The 22,917-nt window shown below is 36.3% G+C and overlaps 1 protein-coding gene across 2 annotated transcripts in view; it reads right to left on the bottom strand.

Annotated features, from left to right (window-relative positions):
• Positions 1–857: 857 nt before the first annotated feature.
• LOC118807589 (membrane-spanning 4-domains subfamily A member 4A-like) overlaps positions 858–22,917 on the bottom strand; it is a 40,997-nt gene continuing 18,937 nt past the window's right edge. Inside the window, exons 1-7 of one of the 2 annotated variants that reach the window (XM_036569625.1) lie at positions 7,076–7,157; positions 2,421–2,603; positions 2,222–2,332; positions 2,035–2,091; positions 1,512–1,691; positions 1,096–1,209; positions 858–1,016 (exon numbers count right to left, since the gene is read on the bottom strand). In XM_036569625.1, the coding sequence (XP_036425518.1) occupies positions 963–1,016; positions 1,096–1,209; positions 1,512–1,691; positions 2,035–2,091; positions 2,222–2,332; positions 2,421–2,579 (675 nt within the window). In that variant the 5' untranslated portion in view covers positions 2,580–2,603; positions 7,076–7,157 and the 3' untranslated portion in view covers positions 858–962. Of the gene's footprint in view, positions 1,017–1,095; positions 1,210–1,511; positions 1,692–2,034; positions 2,092–2,221; positions 2,333–2,420; positions 2,604–7,075; positions 7,158–22,917 lie in introns of those variants that run through there. The other variant, XM_036569626.1, reaches the window with a different exon arrangement.

Below are 22,917 nucleotides of genomic sequence, written 5' to 3'. Positions count from 1 at the left end.
AAATCCATTGACTGATATTAGCCAGCTGACATTATTGTTATTTATTTTAAATAATATCAGGGCCAAAACAAATATTTTCATCTTAAAATAATTTCATGAGAGTCATATTTTTTGCATATTAATTTGCAAAATGAAATGAAAATGAAATCACTCAGCTATGATGTACAGCCAAAGTTCATCAACTAAAAGAAAAATCTGTTTATTAGCAAACACATCATTTTTTTTTACTTTGTCACACACACACACACACACACACACACACACACACACACACACACACACAGTAGATCAGCAGTAGAAATGTTTTATCTTGACAATAATACCAGAACAAAACCACACAGAAGGAGACACACAAAAAAAAACGCTGGAGGTTTTGATAGACCTGTTTATGTGTGGGCAGCTGTGACTGACTGACCTAAATACCCCACACACGATTCTACATTATTTTGTGTGTAAGTGGTGTGGGTGTTTTTCCTGCCACAATGCATGCTAAGCTAAATATCTTTAAACTAACGTTAAAATTTAGGAAAAAATAGATGTAGTATTTAAAATACAGAAATGTAATGTAAGGCTTAACCACAATCAATTTAGAATTTAAGAGAAAAACTTAGAAGATAAAAAAAATTTAAGACTTAACAGAAATAAATTTGAAAATACATTTAGAACATCACAGGAATTAATTTAAAACTTTAAAGCACAACATAAATTTAGAACTGAACAGCAAAAAACATATAAGTTAAAATAACTAAATTTACAACTTAAGAGAAATGAATTTAGAATTTAACAGTCAAAAAATTTAGCACTTAACAGAAATGAATGTAGAACTTACTATAAAAAAGAATTTAGAAGACGAAAATAGGACTTAAGAAATATAGCTTCAGAACTTCACACACATACATTTACAACATAAGAGGAATTCGTTCAGAAAAATAGTTTCCTCCTTTGAAATTTTCTTTCAAATTTTAAACGTTTACAGCCAGATGGCGTCTTTCAGGATTGTTGAGGTGAATCATGGTCTGTAACAAAAAAGAACAATTCATGAACATTCAGCTGTCAGTCAAATATTTAAAAACACAACAAAGATGTCTCACTGACCGGAGATTCAGCGCAGCAGATGGCTTTGCAGGCGAACGCAGAAGTGCAGATGGAGATGATGAACTCGAGCAGAGAGAACACCAGCAGCACTCCACTGATTCCACCTGACTGACCCTGAAAAACATTTACCTGTTAACTGCAGAAAAGAGTCCATTTTCCACAAAAGAATCTTTGCTACATGAGAAAAAGCTGAACCCAACGATAACACATTTCAAAATAAATAAGTAAATAATCTGTGAACAAATGCTCATTGAGTAGTTAATCAACATGTAAATAATGAGTATTTAATTACTTAGTGAATCATTATGAATTAATTTGCGGCCCCTAATGTAAAGTATAACCAAATATAACATTGACAAAATTTGTCAGTTAAACTGGCAGCACGTTTAGAGCAATTTGACTAGAGAGATACACACCCACACAGCTTCACACAGCTCGCTCTGTCCATAAGAAGACCCGTATGAACTTGAATGATACCCGTATGAACAGCTGTAATATATATCAGTTAGCTGTAAGCCTATGTCAGTGGACAGCAGAGCCATGGTTACTCCTGCAGCCACGGCGCTGATTATATTCATCACCAGAGAGCTTCTCACCTACACGAGAGGAGAAACATAAAGAGACAACAGCATAAAAGGCAGAACAATTCACAGATATATATATATGCTACATATATATTAAATACCTGGACATTAAATTTCACTTGAAATATTTTATTCTCACTTTATTAGAAGCAAAATGTGAATCAGTAGCTGAGCTAGAGTTTATAACTGTAAACCAGCAAGGTGTGAAAGAGAGGGGCTTCTGATAAAGCTGCCATTGAGTTTAAACTTTATTTAAACATTATTTTTATTTAAGCATTTGTCTTTCCAAGCTTATTAATTAAGAATGAAATCTCACTAATATGATAACAATACTATACAGGCTGTGTTTACTTACCGCACAGGTATTAGCTTTGTTGCCTGCAGCAACAGACAAAGAACCTGAGGTGATATACTAGCATAGAAGAAGAAGAAGAAGAATGAAAGTTAGGTCTGAAAATTAGATTATTTTCTATTTTTATCACGTCTGAATAAAACTACAATCGAGAACTACAGGAATACGAAGGATACACAAAATAACCTACAATACATGATCCCCAGTAGATGACACCACTATAGGCACCCGCACTTGGGACATAGACCGTTTTAACAATGCCAAATAAGAACGTCATGATCCCGATCATTATCTGGACAGTCTGTGAGAGCAAGAGACAATCAGAGCAAAGTAACATGTAAACATGCTTGGTGTAAATATTAAAGAAAACTAGGCCAGAACTGTTTTACCCCCAGTGCCTTCGGCTCTCCTTTCAGAAGTTTTTTAACTGGGCCTCCAGTGGAGACTCCAGTCCCGAGGCCAGATTGCTCTGTTCCTCCTGGTACCACTTGGGTCACGATGGTGAAGCCATTTCTTGTGTTTTCAACAGGTACAAAACTGGAGGCCATCCTGAACACAAACCTGTATGAAATCTAATGACAACAAAGTCAGTGTGAAATTTACTGAAATGAATCTGATTTTCCAGCATTGAAAGATGGAAACATTGCCAACTATGATCAGTGAGTGTTCTCACTTGTTCTATGATTTATTTTATTGTACTGGAAGAAATAAAATATTTATAAATAATTATTAAACACCAATAAATGTCAGTTAATTCTAAGAAAATGAAATGCAATGCAGTCTATACACTGTTAGAAATAAAGGTTCTGTTCAGGTACATTTTTTGTTCATTATGGTACAAACAATGTAAATGTAGCCTCAGAGGTACAGCAGTGGTTTTATGGTCCAATTGTGCACCTTAAATAAGTTTTTCCTAGTGTAAAAGTATATATTTGTTATGTTATATGTATATATCAGTTATGTTTCCTGACTAAAGGTACTGAGATGTACCCTTGAGGGTCCCACCCCAGTAACAAGAGGGGTTCCTGCCCCAGTGACAGTTTTATACTGTTATTTCTGAGAGTGTAGAGGATTACATTTCTAACGCCATAATTATTCTTTTTGATTAATGATTATGAATTGATTCAACACATTTTGGTATTTCAGATTTCACCACAATTAGAATTTGACTGAATAATTGTGTCTATTATTGTGGTTCTGTTACTATTGAATATTAATTCAATGAATTGATGGAGATTTTGAATAAATATTCCCTTAATCAGTAATCATTTTTGTAAAAGTTTTTGTTTTTAACTACTTACTTATTTATTTTATTCATTTTTCTTCACTTATTTTGATATTATTTTACTCATTCAACATTTATATTATGTAATTCGGCATTACTCAGTGTTTGGTATGTTAAACACAATCAATTATAAGGTTCACGGCAAACCATGAAAAGGGGTGAAATGACAGAGATTTTGAATAAATATTCCCTTAATCAGTAATCAAATAGATTAGATGTTGTAATCAATAACCAAATAGATATTATTGACTAACAGAGAATATTAATTCTCTCACAAAGGGTAGGCCTTAGTCTGTCTGCATAGAAGATTCTAGACACTGGACAGCCACTGGGTTCAAAGACAGGCCTGTGTGTACCTACTGACCCAGTGAAGAGAGGGGCAAGTTAGAGCAGGCTGGTAAAAACCTGTTGAAACCAGTTTTTAGGAGTGAGGTCATCATGCGATAACCAAATTGATGGAGACGCACCTATTAAAGAATGAGCTAATATCAAAATTTGAGAAGTTAGGTGGGGGGATATCAAATTACCCCAGATAAATGGTATATAATAAACTGTTGTTTGGAACACTGTATTTGTGCAGTTGGGGTCTCTTGATGCTGAAATAAAGAATAAAGAAGATGCCTTTTCCCTCTTCCACAAACTCAGCGTCTGAAGACTCTTTCCTTTTTAACATCTTTTGAGAACTTAGACTTAGAACAGTTATTAGTGTAAGTGTTTAGCCAGTATTGAAAGATTTCTTTTTATTCATAATATTATGTTGGAGGCCTGGGGTTGAAGGGGATAGACTTTGGTCCCGACAGAATACAGACGTACATGGATCATTGTACCATATTGATTCAACGTCAGAGCTGAAAAGTAACTGACTTTAGAGTAAAACATTGAGTTACACTGTACCTTAATGAAGTTTACTGTATTAAAAAAATGATTGAATATTCTATTTTTCACCACTAATACAATGAAAACACTACCGAAATTTTTTTCATTAGTGGCAGTTTCGATAGTGACAATTTTAGTTCATTTTGAGCGGAACTCATTAATGCAGCCAGTTCATGACTAGCAAACACAGCTTCGAACAGCTATACACACAATAAATCATAAAGTTTTTCATTAAAATACAAAAACGTTTACTTGTTTGCAGAAATGATGTGTTTCGGTAGTGACAATTCTAAATGTTCCACACTGATTTTCAGACTTAGGCTCCACCAATGGACTAAAACTCTTGTGTTTTGACATGAAAATGTGGGATAACATTTTGTTTAAAACATTAAATTTATGATAAATCCAAATCTTTCCTCTTAACTTTAAATGAAATTGAGAAAGACTGTTTAAAACAATAAGGAAAATAATAATAGAAAAAATGTAGGTATTTTATGGTTGGTATAGTGTAGTGGGTAACAACTCTGCCCTCTATGACGTAGACTGGGGTTCAATCCCCCACCTTGGTAAGCCCCCTACACTATACTAATAAGAGTCCTTGGGCAAGACTCTGAACACTACATTTGCCTACCTGTGTAAAAATGATCAAATTGTAAGTTGCTCTGGATAAGAGTGTCCGCCAAATGCCATGAATGTATTTTTACAAGTGTCACTTTAGGTGTTAGGGTTTGGAACAAACACCTCCAATAGAAAGAACACTATGAATGTTGATTTTTATAAAGATTTAGCTCTTTGCTGTAAATAAAGCACAGCATAGCCTTTGTAAATTTCAATGGACCATATACTTAATTTGATGCAGATAGAAAGGCTGTTTTAAGTACAGGGTCAGCTGAAAGTGTGAGAGGAATTTGTAAAAAAAGAGATTGTAAAACACCTAATTTAATCCATTTGTGGGGAAAATTACGGCCAGAGTGGTTCAGGCGTTATTTTGTGTGGGATTTCATGTGTCATATTATGGATGCAAGTTAAATGGGTAAAAGCACAGCAACATCTCACATTGCACACGTGGTTAAATTTGCCTGTAATCCTTGTTTATGAATGAGCAAACGTGTTATGGTAAATCGATAAATCTGGCAGTGCTTTTAATGAATCTGAATTTTCATTCACTTTTATCCTCTTATAACTACAGATCAAGTAATAACATTGTCAATCTTTAAATGCATACAAACAAAGCAGCCAATTCTGCCTTTAAAAACATTCTTCTCTCATGTATTTCTCTCAATGTGACATCATATTTACTTTGATATATAAAGAACATCATCTAATAACCTTTGTTTCCATCACATTTTAAACAAGTAAACACATGACTACGACACACTTCACTGGCCTTTTATTTTTACTCTGATGAAGCAGATCAATATGCGTTTCCATAGTGATATAAAAGGAGCTCTAAATCTGTTGCCATGCCTTCAACAATAAGGGCAGCATAGAGCTTCTTTTACACAGTGATAGGAAACACAGTAGCTCACAGAAAGATCCAATTCTGCATGCAATTCTTCTCAATAATGAGAAAATACACTGAAATAGTGTGATTTCAGAAAAGAACAATATAGTCATAAGAAAATGTTTTGGCCCCCCTGCTTAACCTCTTAAATTCCTTGGAACCACCGGTGGTTCAAAAATGCACTTCGTCATATTCTTCAAATAGTCAAATAGATGGGTAATGTAATTTTAAACCCTTATAATAAAAGAAGCTGAACTCTTTTTCATCTGCTGAAAGTTGACCCATTTTTCCACAAATCTGGGCTATAAACTATAAACAGATGGTATCTCTTCAGTGATCTGCTCTGGAAAAATTATTTTTATAAAAAAATACAAAGAGCATCTAGGATTTTTGGCTTTCAGCAGTAAATTGTAAGCATATAGCAATATGTGTATCATAAAACACGTTCTGTTAATTTGAGGGGAGTTTTAAAATAAATAAATTTAAAAGATCAATTTTATTTCATGCAGTTACTGAATAATTTGCCTTACGATTTGGTTCTGTAAATTCAGATGGAAAAACCAAAATACACTCTGGAGAATAAGAGGCTACCAACACATTTTGTTGACTTTTTTAAGTGAAAATAAGTTAACATGTCCTCTATGTTGAATACACTTATGTATGTATGTAATTTGACTGTAAATTTTAGTGCACAATTTCTATTCATTTGCTCGTTTACCATATTACAAAAAATAAAACAAAACTTCCACAGGACACATTTTATCTTTTAGTTTAATTTTAGCTAATTTGAGCAACTTCAGCAAATAGACAGCAATTGAAATCTGCATTAAAAAGTGCAAAAGTTCTCTGCAGAGGATGTTTTCATTTATTTACACTTAGAAAATTAACAAAACATGCAATTTGACCAGGGTGCCCAAATTATTGCATATGACTGTATGAACAAAATCTACTTGATTGATGTTGCTGGATGTCTGTGTTTTATTGTTTGAACTTTGACTTTTTCAATGAGTATTAAAAAAGATTAAAAACATTTTTGGGGACAGTGAAGCAATTTTAGGCTAAACCTTTAAACCTTTTCTCAACAACAGTTTCATTTTAGTGACAATTTAATTTCATAAATCATTTTTAGGATTCTTAATCAATTTTAAATCAATGTTTAATGGCATTTTTACATTTTACAATTTAAAAATTAAATCACTTCCACTTTTCACTACAGTTTGTTGGTTGAAACCATAAATGCATTTATTAGCAAATTAGTCATTTATGTTCTAACACAGACACAGAGACACATACAAAAGCTGATCTGCATTAGAAATGTTTTTATCTTTAGAATAATATTAGAACTGTAGTAAATAGAATGAAACAAAAGTGCTATTTACCTGATGATGAAGTCTGTTACTGTTAGCTCAGTGATCTTCATCTGCAGGAAACCACTGCTGGTGTGGAAAGTAACTACAGAAATGTTTTCTGTGAGCAGGGGTTGTGGCTGATTGACCTAAATGCTTTAATTGTCATCTAAGTTTTTCTACAGCCCACTCACTTCTGAATTCAGCTACATATAAAAACATAATGCCAAAATATGCAGAAGTTTGAACACCCTTGTTCAAATTACACTTTTAGCAGACTTTCTAAGTGAATAAAAGTCTACAGAGAGCTCACTTAAATATGCCATTTTTCTGCAGATGTTTTTTTTTTGCCCCCCAATTTTCTCCCCAGTGTAGCCACTTCCTATTCCACTCACTAGCAATACCGCTGTTAAAATTTTTGCCCCTTCCAAATTTCTTCTATTTTTACATATTTGTTGCACTTGAATGTTTCACATCATTAAACTACTTTTAATAGTAGAGTATGATAACCCAAGTAAACATAAAATGATTCAATTATTGTAGAAAAATGCTGTCCAGCCCTATGTGAAAAAAGGAATTGACCCCTTAGCTACTAAATCAACCAGTTGAGCAAACTCAATTGACTATTGGGTTCTATTTCACTAGCCACACCCAGGCATGATTACTGCCAGACCTGTTGAATCTAAACATCACTTACATAGAAGCAGGCTAGAAGGTCTGAAAAAGCAGCACATGACGCCACATTCTAAAATAAAAATGAAATACAGATTCGAAGCTAGGTCACTGAAATCTAGGGACGACCAGGAATAACCAGCCATCCAAAATTTTGTGGACAGAGAATAGACACCTCATCCAGGAGGTCACAAAAAATCCCAGATGGAAATCTAAAGAACTGCAGGCCTCACTTACCTCAGTTTAATTCTCATAGACTGCCTGTTCTGTGAACTGATGAGTCAAAGAAGAAATGGGTCCTGTTACATTTGTCGTAAAGCAAACACCACATTCTGCTGTAAGAACATCATACCAACAGTCAAACATGGTGGTGGTAGTTTTATGGTATTGGGCTACTTTGCTTTTGCAGGACCTGGATGACTTGTCCTAATTGATGGAACCATGATTTCTGCCCTCTGTCAGAAAATCCTGAAGGGGAATGTCTGCCTGTCAGTTTGTGACCTAAAGCTCAAGCACACTTGGGTTATGCAGCAGGACAATGATCTGAAACACACAAGCAAGTCCACCTCTGAATGGCTCAAAAAAGGTTTTGGAGAGGCCGAGTCAAAGTCCTGACTCAGATCCCATTGAGATGCTATGGTAAGACCCTCAAATGTAGCTGAATTAAAACAACTCTGAAAAGAAGAGTGGGCCAAAATCCCTCCACAGCAAAGTAAAAGACTCATTGGAAGGAATCGCAATTGTTTGATTGCAGTTGTTACTGCCAAGGGTGGCAGAAGCAGTTATTAGGTTTAGGGGGCAATTACTTTTTTATATGGGTGATATAGACTTTAAGTACATATTTATCTTCAATAAATGGAATGATCATTAAAGAGCGGCATTTTGTGTTTACATGTGTTGTCCTTATCTTACATTAAAATAAGTTGGATAATCTAAAAAAATTAAATGTGACAAAATAGCAAAAGCAGAAGAAATCAGGACATTTTTAACATTTGTTTTTTTAACACTAAATAACACTAATACACTACCACAAGGAATACAAATAAACAATTAATTGAGGAACCAAATCTGTGTTATTCTGGCTGAATTATCCCAATATATTCATTACTTTACTAAAACCAGCACAGATTACTGTATTTATGTTTATTTGTATTTATTCTAATGATATATACATTTAAGATAAGATAATCCTTTATCAGTCCCACAACCAGGAAAATTCACCTTTCGAGTTTAGGACAGAAATTAATTTAGAAGTTAACAGAAGTAAATGTAGAAGTTAACAGAAATACATTTAGGACTTAACAGAAAAATAAAATCAGGCCATAATAGAAATAAAATAAGGATTTAACAGAAATACATTTAGAACTTAACAAAAAAAAATAAATAAAATTAGGACCTAAAATTAAAATTAGGACTTAACAAAAAAATAAATCAGGCCATAATAGAAATAAAATAAGAATTTAACAGAAATATCTTTAGAACTCAACAACAACAACAACAAAAAATTAGTACTTAACAAAGACGTAACAGAAAAATTAAGTCAGACTGTCACGGATTCTTCCTTTTTCCCCTCTGAGTGTCCGTTTTTGCCTGTTTTTCAAACTTCTACTCAGTTTCTGGACTCTAACTTTAATTTGAATAAAAGCAACTTGCATTTGCATCCCGCCTCCTCACCTCAACCGTTACAGAATGCAAGACCACACAGGGAAGCAGCGAGTTTACAGGACCTTATTAAGGAGAATGAAGTCAGACTTCAGGAGAGTTACCATATGCTTTGTCGGCTTCAGTTGTTGCTCCCTAGTAAGGAGAAAAAAGCTTCATTGCTGTCCGCTCAGCCAGCAGCCGAGGACGTCGCAGCAGGCCCGGCTGCCTCTGAGGACGTCGCAGCGGCCCAGCCTGCCTCCGAGGACGTCGCAGCGGCCCAGCCTGCCTCCGAGGATGTTGCTTCTGAGTTCTCTGACCTGCTGGTAGCCTCTACATCCCCAGACCTGCCCCTGGCCTCAGCGTCACCAGTCCCAGTTCCTGCTCCCTGGGCCACTCCTGCTCCTGCACCCCGGGATGCCCCAGTTTCTGCTCCTGCAAAGTTTCCCCAGCTCCCTGCTCAAGTACCATTTTCCTTACCTTTCCAGTTCCCTGCTCAATCTGTCACCCAGTTCCTTTGCCTACATGAACTTCTTAAATCTGTGTGTTCCCCCAAGTCTGTCCAGTCTCTGGTCCATAGTTTTGTTTTTGTCCCTGTAACCATGTACATATCTGTACCCATCTCAATCAGTGTTCCTGTTTCGGTGTTTGGTCTTATTGTACCCATTCCTGTCTCTGTCCATGTCCCAGTAACCATGTCTGTTCCTGTCCCCATGTCTATGTTAATTCCATCTTCTGTTCTGCCGTTTATCCAGTCTCCTGTTCTCTCTCCATTTTTGTCTTCAGTCTCGTCTCATGTCCTGTCTCCTGCCCGGTCCCTCCTCCTAACCGGCTCCCAATTTGGAGGGCCTTTTGTTTTTCGTGCCTCGGGAGCTGTGCGTTAGGATGGGGGTTCTGTCACGGATTCTTCCTTTTTCCCCTCTGAGTGTCTGTTTCTTCCCCTCTGTTGTAGCCATGTGCCTTTTTGCTTTCTTATACCATGTGCTTTGTTGTTGTTGTGGTTGTTGTCCCCCTTATCTGTGCCACCTGTCTGTGCTCCGCCCCTCATTAGTCCCATGTGTTTCTTATTTTCCCTCAGTGTATTTATACCCCTGTGTTTGTTCAGTCTTTGTCTTGCATTGTGGATGTTACTATGTTGGTGTTTCCTTGTCTCTTGGTTTTGTACATCTTGTAGTTTGACTTTGTTTTCGTCATGGACTTGCCTGTTTTTCAAACTTCTACTCGGTTTCTGGACTCTAACTTTAATTTGAATAAAAGCAACTCGCATTTGCATCCCGCCTCCTCACCTCAACCGTTACACAGACAATAATAGAAATAAAATAAAGATTTAACAGAAATATATTTAGAACTTAACACAAATAAAATTAAGACTTAACAGAAGATCACACTCACTCGCACCATAGTGCACTCAGTAAATATTGTGTGGCTGCTCACTTACAGCACTGAAGAAAGAAAACACGTTGTGTTAAATGAACAAGAGAACAACAGACAGTCACACTGTATTTCATATTTATTTCATATTTATTGGAGGCAGCAGGCTGTGCAGGTGGCTTTGCAGGCGAATGCAGAAGTGCAGATAGAGATGATGAGCTCGAGCAGAGAGAACACCAGCAGCACTCCACTGATTCCACGCGACACGCTCCAAACATCATTAGCCCATGAATTACAGAAAAGATTTTATTCTGCACTTGATATTACATTTAAGTGACCCTCCTTGAGGATAAGCAGCTGACCAACTGACAGGTAGCCTAATTGTTTTATCAAAAGCAGCAGTATTCTTACACATGGGCTCTGAACATTTTGATGCTATTTACACATGCTCACTCTTCGCTTAGGGGCTCTACGATCCTGCAAATGAAGAATAAGAAGTGGGCTTTGTCACGCCAAATTAAGAAAATAAAAATTTCAGGTCACTGATGGATAATTTGGATAAATACACCCTTAATTAACAAGTAAATCGATTAGATATGTAATCAAAAATCAAATAGTTAAGCATTGGCTAAACGGGAATATTAATGTCTCACTAAGAGGCACTAAAAATGCATATTCTGCCTGTTGGGGGGCTTTCCAAAGCAGATGACCGTAGATGACTTTACTTGCAGGTCCAATCTCAGTGATCTCATATGCTCCATCTTCAAGATACATCATCAGAAGGGTATTTTCTACTCTACAACCTTTAAATGGTCTGGGCCTACCAGCAGGCCCAAAGTTTTACACCTCTATAACCTCAGAATAGCTCAGCCAGTTTCCATTGAAGTCCCTGTAGTTACTATGTAATAAGCCTGGGATTTTGATGGGTTAAGCCCTAAAATCTCATTCTTGAGAGTATTGCAAACCCACTGTAGAAGGTTAGTATGTTTATAACAGATGTATCAATTGGTCAATCTTTCATTTTTGACCGCACAGATCTGTTGCTTTGAGAATGTAGACTGTGATTTATTTACCACTTTGAACTTTGAATAAAGTACATGCTTTGCAATAATAAAGTACTTTTTTAAATGACAAAAATAATATTCAGAACTAGGTAAATGCTGTTTCTTGAGTGAAGCTCTAATAAACCAGATGCTAGGAAAACAGAGAAGCACCAAACCTAGCCATGAAAATCAGCTCTGTTTTAGTAAAGAGAATCAAAAAACCATGAGAGCAGTTAAAAGTCCTCAGATTTCCTTCACCTGATAATAAGTGTGATAATCAAAAGGAAGAATCATGTCAACAGACAGCAGAAGGACGGCTACTCCAGCAGCCACAGCACTGATTATATTCATCACCACAGAGCTTCTCACCTACACAAGAGGAGAAACAGAACAGCATTTGGAGTAGCAATGGTTTAAAACCCTTCTCTCCCTTATTCATCAGTTTCTGACCGAATAACTGTTGTCCAGTTATTATTGGGGTGGTCCATTCTCAGCACAGCAGTGGGAGTGACATGGTAATGTGTGTGGTGCTGGTGATACAAGTGTATCAGACATATTAGTGTCACTGCTAGGTTGAGAGTTCACCACTACCCAAAATTATCTAGACAAGAGTGGCAATTTGGTCAGCAATTAACTACTAACAAAGGGTTAGTGGATAGTCAGCACAAACTGTGCATCAACAGATGAGCTACAGTCTCTGCTGCCAGATCTCTCACGTCCCTCCTGGTTTGTATTGTTGTAAATATATAAGTGTATCTGTGGTGTACATTTTGTGATGGCCTTTATGGCTGTTTACCTCTATTTACTAGAGGTGGGAATCTCTGGCTGCCTCACAATTCTGTTAGATTTTGTTTCAGGGTGCCAAGATAAAATTCTAGTATTATTCTCGATACATCTTCATTTTTTTATTTCTATAGCCTACACTCTGATTTTTTATATTATAATGTAATGAGGTGTCCAAACCTTTGCACACAACTGTGCTACATTTGTAAATCAGTAATATTCCAAACCATGTCTAGTCTCAATGTAAAAAAGGTCTTTTTTCCATCATTACAGCTGAGAATCTCTTTAATTAACTACACAGCTGAATGCAAAACTTTGGGTGCCCCGTCAAATTACATTTTGTTGATTGTACTGTTAATAAGTGTACATAACACATCATATACAGAAAACATTTTATGTTTATTTTTATGTCCTATATGTTAAACTCAACAAATAAAAAGAAAATGAGTTCTATGTAGAGGACTTGTTAACTTAAGGGTTTATTTACATACCACAAATGAATGAGGCTGGTTCACTGCAGCAACTGTCAGAGCACCAGGGCTGATATACTGTCATAGAAAACACAGAGGACCCCAAGAATTAGACTCTTTTTCTACTTTTGTGTGTTATAAACAGTCTTTTGCACATTATATTCAGAGTCTATTTTTGCCCCCCTATTAATAATTTTGAAGCCAATAGCTGGTGACGAGTCAATACTCAATAAGTACTAATGAGCTGTCTGCTAATTACTACATTATTAAGCAGTAAGTAAGGTGAATTAAGCTTTTCCACAGCGCTTTTATTTATGTAGTGTACATCATAATTCTTTGTGTAACTTTGAGGAGGGGGGTAGTGAATGGATAGCCCACATTCAAACCACAGAATTCGTTACTTCAATTTTGCTGTGCAATGTTTATCACTGAACAGAAAATATGAAACTGCAACAAAACACAAGCTTGTTTCACACCCATTACCATTTATAGTATGTTCCATAACACTTACACTGTTTAAAATGTTTGAGTGCTGTAAAAATGAATTTAATTATTAAAATAAAATATCATTTTCAAAGAATGTTGGGGTATGTTGCCTTGAAAATGATATATGGAGTATAATATATATATATATATATATATACATATATATATATATATATATATATATATATATATATATATATATATTTCTAAATAATTAAAAACTATTGCTTTCATATAATACATATATATATATATATATATATATATATATTATTTAAAGCAATGTATTAAGTAAGACATAAAAACAAGCCATTTTTAATTATTTAGAAATGGCTTTTATTTTCCTGATAAAATTATTGACAGTAAGATTTCTTAAATAAACAAAAACATAATCGTAAATTTAACAAATAAGTTACTCAAGAGTTAAATGTTGTGGGATGTTCTAGAGGCAGATGGCACAAAATAGGCTCAAAGTGTACATACTGGAAATATATATATATATATATATATATATATATATATATATATATATATATATGGGCAGTGAAAAGAGCTATGGCATGGTTTATACTTTATATTTTATTTTTTTTTACAATATGTTAAACTCAGTTTGTTCCCTGTAGAGGATGTGTTAACTTATTATCTTTTAGAAGGTCAACAACACGTGATTTGATTTGGGCTGTTCAAACTTTTGCTCATGGCTGTAGCTGTGCTCTCATGGAAAAAAGAAAAAAAGCAAAACACATAAAAGAGAAAGTCTGAATGATGTGGTGACAAAGAATTTTGTTGGCTTATTCAAACTATTCCTTTTTTATTATTAACCCTTTTATTGTCAACTTATAAGTATCATGTAACAAAACACTTCTATATTGAGATCTTATTATAAGCTTGATTTTATGTTTCTGTCAGAAATGTGGCTTAGTGATGATGACTCAGCAACTCTACTTGAAGCTGCTCCTGAAAACTACAGAGATCTGCATACAGTAAGACAGGGCAGATGAGGAGGAGGAGTGGCCTGCATGTATGTTAGTGACTTTAACTGCAAAAGTACTGCTATTAGTGAATTCATGTCTTTGGAGTATGTTGCAATCAACCTTTTTAATGATATGTCTGTGTTAATAATTGTAATATATATATATATATATATATATATATATATATATATATATATATATATATATAGTTACTTTGTAAAGTTTACTTTATATTTATGAAAGTTACTTTAAAAAGCGTTACATTGACCCAGAAACAGTTGAGAAGTTTAAATTCATTTATAATAGTTTAGCGAATACAGATCTGACTCCGAATTGTCTTAAATTAAACTAAACTGCAGGTACATTATGATTTTCTCAAAGAGCAGATCTCAATCTATTATAATGCTATGAAGATATCCAGACAGTCATACGTCGCTAGTGTAATTAGTAGACACAGGCATAATACCAAACTCCTTTTTTCCACCATAGACCGACTAATTAACCCCACCTTTTCTGCTAGTGTCTCATCGTCTGTCTTCTAAAATTTGCAAAGAGTTTGCAATTTATTTTCAAAATAAAATAGACCTGATAAGACAGAGCATAGCTCAACCAGCTGAAACAAGCTCCTGTAATGTTCCTGATAAGCCACCTACATCAGCAGTAACATCCAGACGCTTTTAAAACTGCTGTGGTGAAGCCTCTAAAAAAGAGCAGCATGGATCCTTTTGTACTAAATAATTTTAGACCAATTTCAAACATACCTTAAGTTAAACATACATTAAGTAAATCTTAGAAAAAGTTGTTTTCAAATAATTAAATGCATATCTAATATCAAACAAGTTATATAAGAAGTTTTGGTCAGGTTTTCGTTCTAACTATAGTACTGAGACAGCATTGGTTCACATTGTGAATGACCTCAGGCTCAGTGCTGATGCAGAGAATCCTTCTATTCTGGTTTTATTAGATCTTAGTGCAGCTTTTGATACCATTGACCACAAGGTTTTAATCCAATGTCTTAAATGCTGGGTTGGCCTCTCGGGCACAGTTTTAGAATGGTTTATATCATATTTAGGTAAAAGGTAGTTCATGGTTTCAATGGGAAATCATTCATCAAAAATATTTAGCATTTCTTTTGGAGTCCCTCAAGGTTTAGTTTTAGGGCCTTTCTTTTTTCTTTGTACATGCTACCTCTAGGTGAGGTCATTAGGAAACATATTATATACACTTTCATAGCTATGCTGATGACACCCAGTTATACATTTCATTCCTTCTGATGATCAAGACTCTGTAGACAGACTAACCAGCTGTGTGTCAGATGTTTTCTACAGTTAAATCATGATAAAAATGAAATACTGATCGTTGGTACAAAAACTGGGTGTGATCTTAGACTCTGAGCTCTGTTTTATCCTGCATATAAACGCAGTCACTAAATTAGCTTTTTCATCATTTGAGAAATACCACTTCAGCCTTTTCTGTCTCAGAGCAACGCAGAGAAACTTGTTCATGCATTTGTTACAGCAGAGTTGATCACTGTAGAGATCTTCTTACTGGACACATCCTTTACAACTCATACAAAATTCATCAGCATCATAACAAAAAAACAAACAAACAAACAAACAAAAAAAAACATAGAGATCACACCAGTCCTGTTTTAAAAGAACTGCACTGGCTACTTGTATAATTCACAATAGATTTTAAAGTTCTGCTACCAGTTTTTAAGGCGCTAAATGACCTTAAAGCACACTTACATCACAGAGTGTCTGTCTGTTTATGTTCCAGCACGTGATCTTAGATCTGCAGATACTAAGCCTTAATTAAAACTCTACATCTCTTGGTATTTATCTTCTAAATTCATCTGTGTCATTTTCTTATATGATTTTAAATTAATACTTATAATTTCTAGTATTACTGTTAAGCTTTGTCACCTGTCTGTAAAGCACTTTGAGCTGCCAACGGCATGAAAAGTGCTATATAAGTAAAAAATATTATTATTATTATTATTATTATTATTATTATTATCATTTTACAATCCGGATGAAGTCTTAATCTGTGCTCAGATTATTACTAATTATTAGTAATTAGTTTTCATTCAATCCCTGGTTTATCAAATCAGTACTTTATTGTGTTAAATCAGGTGTTTCTGATAGAATTAAATATATTCCTGTGATGGCTAAAGGAGTCCAGGAGAAATCTGGAACCAAACATTGTTCTTCAAACTAGATTACAAGCACAAACACACACACTGCCAAAATAAACAGTTTTGAATAATGTGCTCAGGTGCCACATGTTAAAATCAAACTTGAAAAAATAGAATAAAAATAAATATTTACCAGAAAATGAAAGGCTTACTTTCCTTACACTGCTAGTTCAGTGCTCTTGATTTGCAGGAAGCTGCTGGAGGTTTTCAAACTGCAAAACTCTTTATGTAGTGTGGCAATTGTGGTTAAGTGCTCAATTTGTTGTGCATTTGTTTCATTATTGTATTCCTAGATGACTTTTCTCTGTTACTTTTACCCATCAGAGAACATACAATTATAACATATTGAGTAGATCAGACTCCAATCTAAAAATTTACACCTTAATTTAAATGTAGAGGAAAATGCAACTGTGCTGCGAGTTGCTTAAACTTTAGTTGATCAAGTGAAATATGTAATGAGCTGCATGTGTAATATCTCCACCCTCTTTTTGATCCTCCCATGTTTTGTGCAGCCCTAACTCAAATTCATATGCACTAGTAATAGAGGCTTGCACACATCCCATCAATTGCACTAGTTCAGTTACAGAACATGCTGACAGAATGTGTCCATAATGCTCAGTACATCAGGCCTCTTTCAGCTCCTATACAACTCTCCATCCTTTCTCTTTCTCAGAATGGAAGGGAGCCCACCCACTCTCACCCTTTCCTTTTTTGTGATAAGACACAAATATCTTGGTCACCTGAAGTCATGCAACTATCATGTCCTGTATCATATCATATCATGTCACGTATAACATAATATTTTATATTGTAGTGTCAGCAGAAGAAGAAACAAAGAGAGGCAATGCTTCTGTCTGAGTGCATGTCTTATCTTGTCTTGGCAACTTCAGTTAAGACTGTTAGGACAGAAGCTATTACAGAACAACAGTTCTGAAGTCTATGATCTTATCTTATTTCCAGATTAGAAAACGGTGTTACAGAAACATCCCAAGGTTTTCAAAATATCCTAAATATTTTCTTAACTTTAAGACAAACCCAGAGCGTCTTAACTTCTGTTTTAATTGTCTGTTTCTATTGTTTTATGCAGTGACAGGCAGCATAGTTCACTATAACTAGCATAATGACGTTACATTTATCCACACTGAAAATAGTGATTTGACTTGTGAGTTTTTTTTTCCTCAAACATCGTTTTTTTTAAAACTCAGGCACTGCACTCATGATCTCCACCATCCCCTCTTACTTCCTTCAGGTGTTAATGTTTGACAAAAACTCATTTGATACAATTTTACAGTTATGGTGGTGAAAAATGAGGAGACAGAACTGAATGTGTGTCTTTATTAGGAGGAATAACATTAGCGCACTTGGCTAAAGTATTTGGGAAATGAAACTGAAACTGGAGAGCAGTGACTCTCTAATAAACATCACAAAGCCCTGAAACAGTATTCTTAACTTTCAGTTGATTGAGCTTTAGTTTTATTTGACCTTTTTTACATCAGTAATGATAGCTAACGTTAGATGTCTGGCTAACTAACTTGATTACTTGTTTATGTTTCAGCTGTGTGTGTATGGTTGGTTGCTAGGTAACAGACACAACAGTTGATTGTTGACTCCGATCGAGTAAGTTAAGATTTCCTAACTTGAGATAAGATTTGCTTCTGTAATATGAATTTGTGAAAAATCTTGACCTGTCAGATCTTAAGGTAAGACAAAAAGTTTCTGTAGTACAGCCCCAGGAAGGCATCTACAGAGCTGTAAAACCATGGGGGAGGTCGCCACTGGCCATACACTCCACGCTAATGGTGAGCCCCCTCTTCTGTGCAAATACTCTGACAACCCACAGCACAATTAACATACACATGACCTAAACTAACAAACAACAACAACGTTAAACAACATAAACTCCCTTTTCTGGAGCCCACATGCCTACCATGAGCCTTTGTCTGTGGCCGTCTGCACAGCCACGGCCCAGAGCCTTCTCAAAGCCTGCACCAGCTAGTAACAGACGGCTACTTCAAAGGTCAGCTGATCCCCTGGCGAACTGTGACCAAGTCTGGGCGTGTACACAATTCCAGCCAGCACACAACTTCAGGCCTAAAGTATTGTGCAGCTAGGAGCGATGACAGCAACAGCAGTGCTCCACCCTGCTGCCATCCAACCTTCTCAGCCACCTACCATGCCATCAACACTGGCCTGAACTGGACGATGGCTGCTTGCCAGATGGTTGATGTGTCCCTCTCAGTAAGTGTGAGCAAACCTGGTCGCAGTAGAGACATCAGCAAACCTGTGATGGTGAGTGGTGATAAGTAGTCTGTTGTCCACGCTGCACGTGACCCACAGCCCATTGCTGCTGCTGAACTTCCGTGGCCGGCGTCCATCTACCTGCTAGGCCAGGCTTGTTGCCCCAATGGCATGATGTTCTATCTCACACAGCACTGACTCACCAACCACTCTGCTGCTTGCTACCACAAAGTTGGAAGCATATAATTGTCTAAAATATCTGTGTATGCTGTAGCATTAACATCACCCTTTGCTTGAACCCAGGGGACCAAAACAGCCCCAGCCCATTATCCCTCCTCCACCAAACTTTACTGTTGGCACTATATATTCAAACACTTCATCCTTTACCTATCAAGCAGCCATCAATTTTTACAATTTATTTACTTATTTAAATATATAGTCATACATATTCATACAGGCTGCATTAGAGCAGACCTAAACCTGGTAGTGAATTAGAACTGGTCTAATTATACATGCTTTGTTTTTGCATTGCTGTCATCCATTGGCTTTCAGAATAGAAAAGATTAAATTGTAGGCTATGATTAAGCAGATTAAATTCTCATCAATTACTCCTATCTCTATATGCCAACTATATTTGCATACAATCTTTTTGATTCAAATCTCAAAATTTTTAATGGTTAATATTGTGGTGTTGGCATAGAATAAGACACAGGGTGGCAGTCTCACCTCAGACCCCACACACCCCAGCCACTTCCTTTTCCACTCGCTGCCACCTGGGAAGAGAACTCAGAACATTCAAGCCAGAAACACCAAGTTTGACAATAGATTTTACCCTCAAACTGGTCACACCCACAGCATCCACCAAATCATGAATATAAACAATACTACTATACTATAAAACTATATGTACACTGAACTTTAATCTTACACCAAACTCTCTCCGTGTTACTGCTGACTGACTTCTTTAACTTGGACTGAACATCTGAACAAAAATTCATAACATTGTTTACTGAAAACTTACTTTGCACCTTGCACTTTAATTTGGACCTACCCCTGAAAATGCAGCACATATTTATCACAATTTACATGTGTATACACACTGTCTATACACCAGTACACTTGTCTCCCTGGTTTATTCTGCATTTGTTATCTATTTATTATTAAGCCATGCACCTGACCCCCAGGCACTGATAACAGCCCCAAGAGATAGTGGGAGGAGATTGACAGCAACGTAAGATGGTGGGAGGATAATGACAGCTGCGAGAGGCATGAGACACCCGAGTCCTAGCCTCATTTCCTGAGCCCTGCCTCCTTTTCTGCAGTGAGGCCACTGTACTATGCCTAATGTTTGATCCTTGTGGCTGAGCTGTAGAGCTCAATTGTCTATTTATTTTTGTCTATTTATTGTTTTTGTGCGTATACATAGTGTCTGTTATGCCACTAGCACATGCGGTGCATGTAATGGCTGTCATGGTGCACTTCTGCATGAGCAAGACGCTGAAAAGGCTATGACAGAGATTCTTCTGGCTGGGCTATCGCACAGTTGTGTCGTTGTACATGCATTGCTGTGACCAGTGCATGGCAAAGAAGAAACTGTGCAGAGCCAGGAGGTGTCATCGCGCTGAGAGAGGACTGGGGGCACCCACTGCCAAAGGGTGGGCAGTCCGTGGCACTTGTGAGGGCTAGAATTGTAGACTGGCCAGGGCTCCTGCAGAAGAAAGGCCACACCGTGGGTCATATTTGGTTACATGTCTCTAAGACTTTGCTCAGGCTGTGTGGGTCACCAGGACAGCTGACTCATTGCGTGGGAGGGGTTCTGTGTAGTGGCACCACTTAGGACTTTGGGCCAATTGATAGAGCAATGAGGAGCATGAGTGAGTCCCAGAATGCCATGCACCTATCTGCAGCCTTCCTTATGAACGTTTAACGTGTTAAATGTTGTTTAGCTAAAAATGTTTGTACATACTGTTAAGGTAAATCATGTTCTTTTCAGAGCTTGCAATGGGAAAATAAGTGCAGATTTCTTACACATTTCTGTAAAAAAGGCAGATCTCCTACATAAAATTTCACCTAGTAGAAAGCAAGCCCAACCCTTGCCAAATGGAAAATTGGCCTTTACGTGACCCAAAGCCCAATATAAAAACTTTGTGAAGTTCACAGCATCCTGTCTTTAAGAGTTTTATAAGATTTTTCTTCAAAGCATTGAAAATCTAGTTAATGAGATATCTTGCATGTTTGCCAATACAACACTAATTTGTAATGGCCAAGACTGCACTTTAGAACAGAGTTTGAAATGGTCTTGGGGCGCCCCCTGGTGGAAGGTCTGACAATGAGGGGACGTATCTATTGATTTGTTTTCACAGTATATTCATGTAAGGTTTACCCCTGTATTCTTTTAACCAGGATTAGTACTTTATATCTGTGTCAATATGAATGATTCTTACACTTAGAAGCTGTCAAGAAGATACACATCAAGTAGGTGTAACAGCCTAGCTTTTCTCAGTTAATGAATTAAGTGTATTTCTTACATTAAAAATAAATAAATAAATAAAAAAAATAAAAAAACAACATTTAGTCAGGCAAGCTTCTCCATTTTTAAACCAAAGTGACATGGCTTGGTGTGCTTGTTTGTAAGGTTATGTCATGAATTCGTGCAAATGACTTTAGTTTATCCAGGGGGTCTAATGTTAAAAATCTAGAAAAGAGAACAGACAGGACATTTTTTTCATGAAAGAAAAAGGAAATAATACAGATCCCTTTACTTTTTGTGGAAGGCCGTGACCCACTCAGCCCCCCTCTCAATTCTCAAAGAATATAGAACATGTGTTGAGGTATTAGTTATAATCTCTTATTAGCTGTATTAAACAGTAGTAAATTAAGAATAATAAAGGAAATGATGCTACCTAGAAGCTATAGAAATCAAATACACATTAAAATGATGTGAGTTTAGGTGAGAATTCATACTCAATAACTTGCATAAAAAGGTGTTTATTGCACAATATTACAACTACGAATATAGTAGTAGGGATTCAAGCATCAGCACATAAGAAAACAATTATATCCTAATGGGAATTATAATGATAAAAAACTTAATACGCGCTAAATAAGTTATTTCAAAGGGTCTAATTTGGGCTTTACTAAGCAAAAGACACTAGGTGCTGAAGAACCTCAAACTCTGTTCCTTAAAATAAAGTGTTTTGTTGCTTTAATCTCTCATCTTTCTGACAAAGTGATCAGTGCAGCAAGTGGCTTTGCAGAGTGCCGAAGTGCAGATGGAAATGATGAACTGAGGCACAGAGAAAACCAGCAGCACTCCACCCATATCATAGAAATGGCCCTGAAAAACGTTCATCTGTTTATTCCACAAAAGATGATATATTCTACTTGAATATTGAAGGTTGAGCATCTGACAACATATATGAATTTTTTTTTCTTGAATCAATATACAAGAACAATTATGCATAAATATACACCTGGACTTGGAAATCCCTCTCATTCCAGTATTTGTCAGAGACAGAAAGAACAAGGAGTACACATCAGATAATGTGAAAGTATCTGTGACACTGCAACAGAATCCAGACGCTCGCGGTGTAAAAAGGTGAAAGGAGTTTTAATAGAGTCAGGCAAAAGCGGAGTCAAAAAACAAGCATGGGTCAAAGCCAAACAGCTAATACAAAACACAACGATGATCCTATCACTGTGTGAACAAAACCAAGGGGCAAGACAAAAGGGCAAGTCGAAAAACAGTCCAGAAGGTCAAAAACACAGAACACCAAAATCACAGGGAACAGTATCCAAAAGGGTTAAGGCAAAAAGGCAGAGTCGAAGCAAAGGGTCAAATACACAGCAGACAGCACAGGTGCAAATAGTTAGTACTCTGGAGTACGAGAGCGCTGATAGGAGCGTGAGATATTGTCAGAAGTCATGTGATCCGCCTGAGGATTGAGGGTATTGGAGTCCGTTGCATTCTCCGAGTCAGAGGGAAATAGCCCAGTCATCC

This window comes from Colossoma macropomum, unplaced genomic scaffold (genome assembly GCF_904425465.1).
Source record: "Colossoma macropomum unplaced genomic scaffold, Colossoma_macropomum, whole genome shotgun sequence".
Classification (NCBI taxonomy): Eukaryota; Metazoa; Chordata; class Actinopteri; order Characiformes; family Serrasalmidae; genus Colossoma; species Colossoma macropomum.
This window is presented reverse-complemented; position numbering and strand designations above follow the sequence as displayed.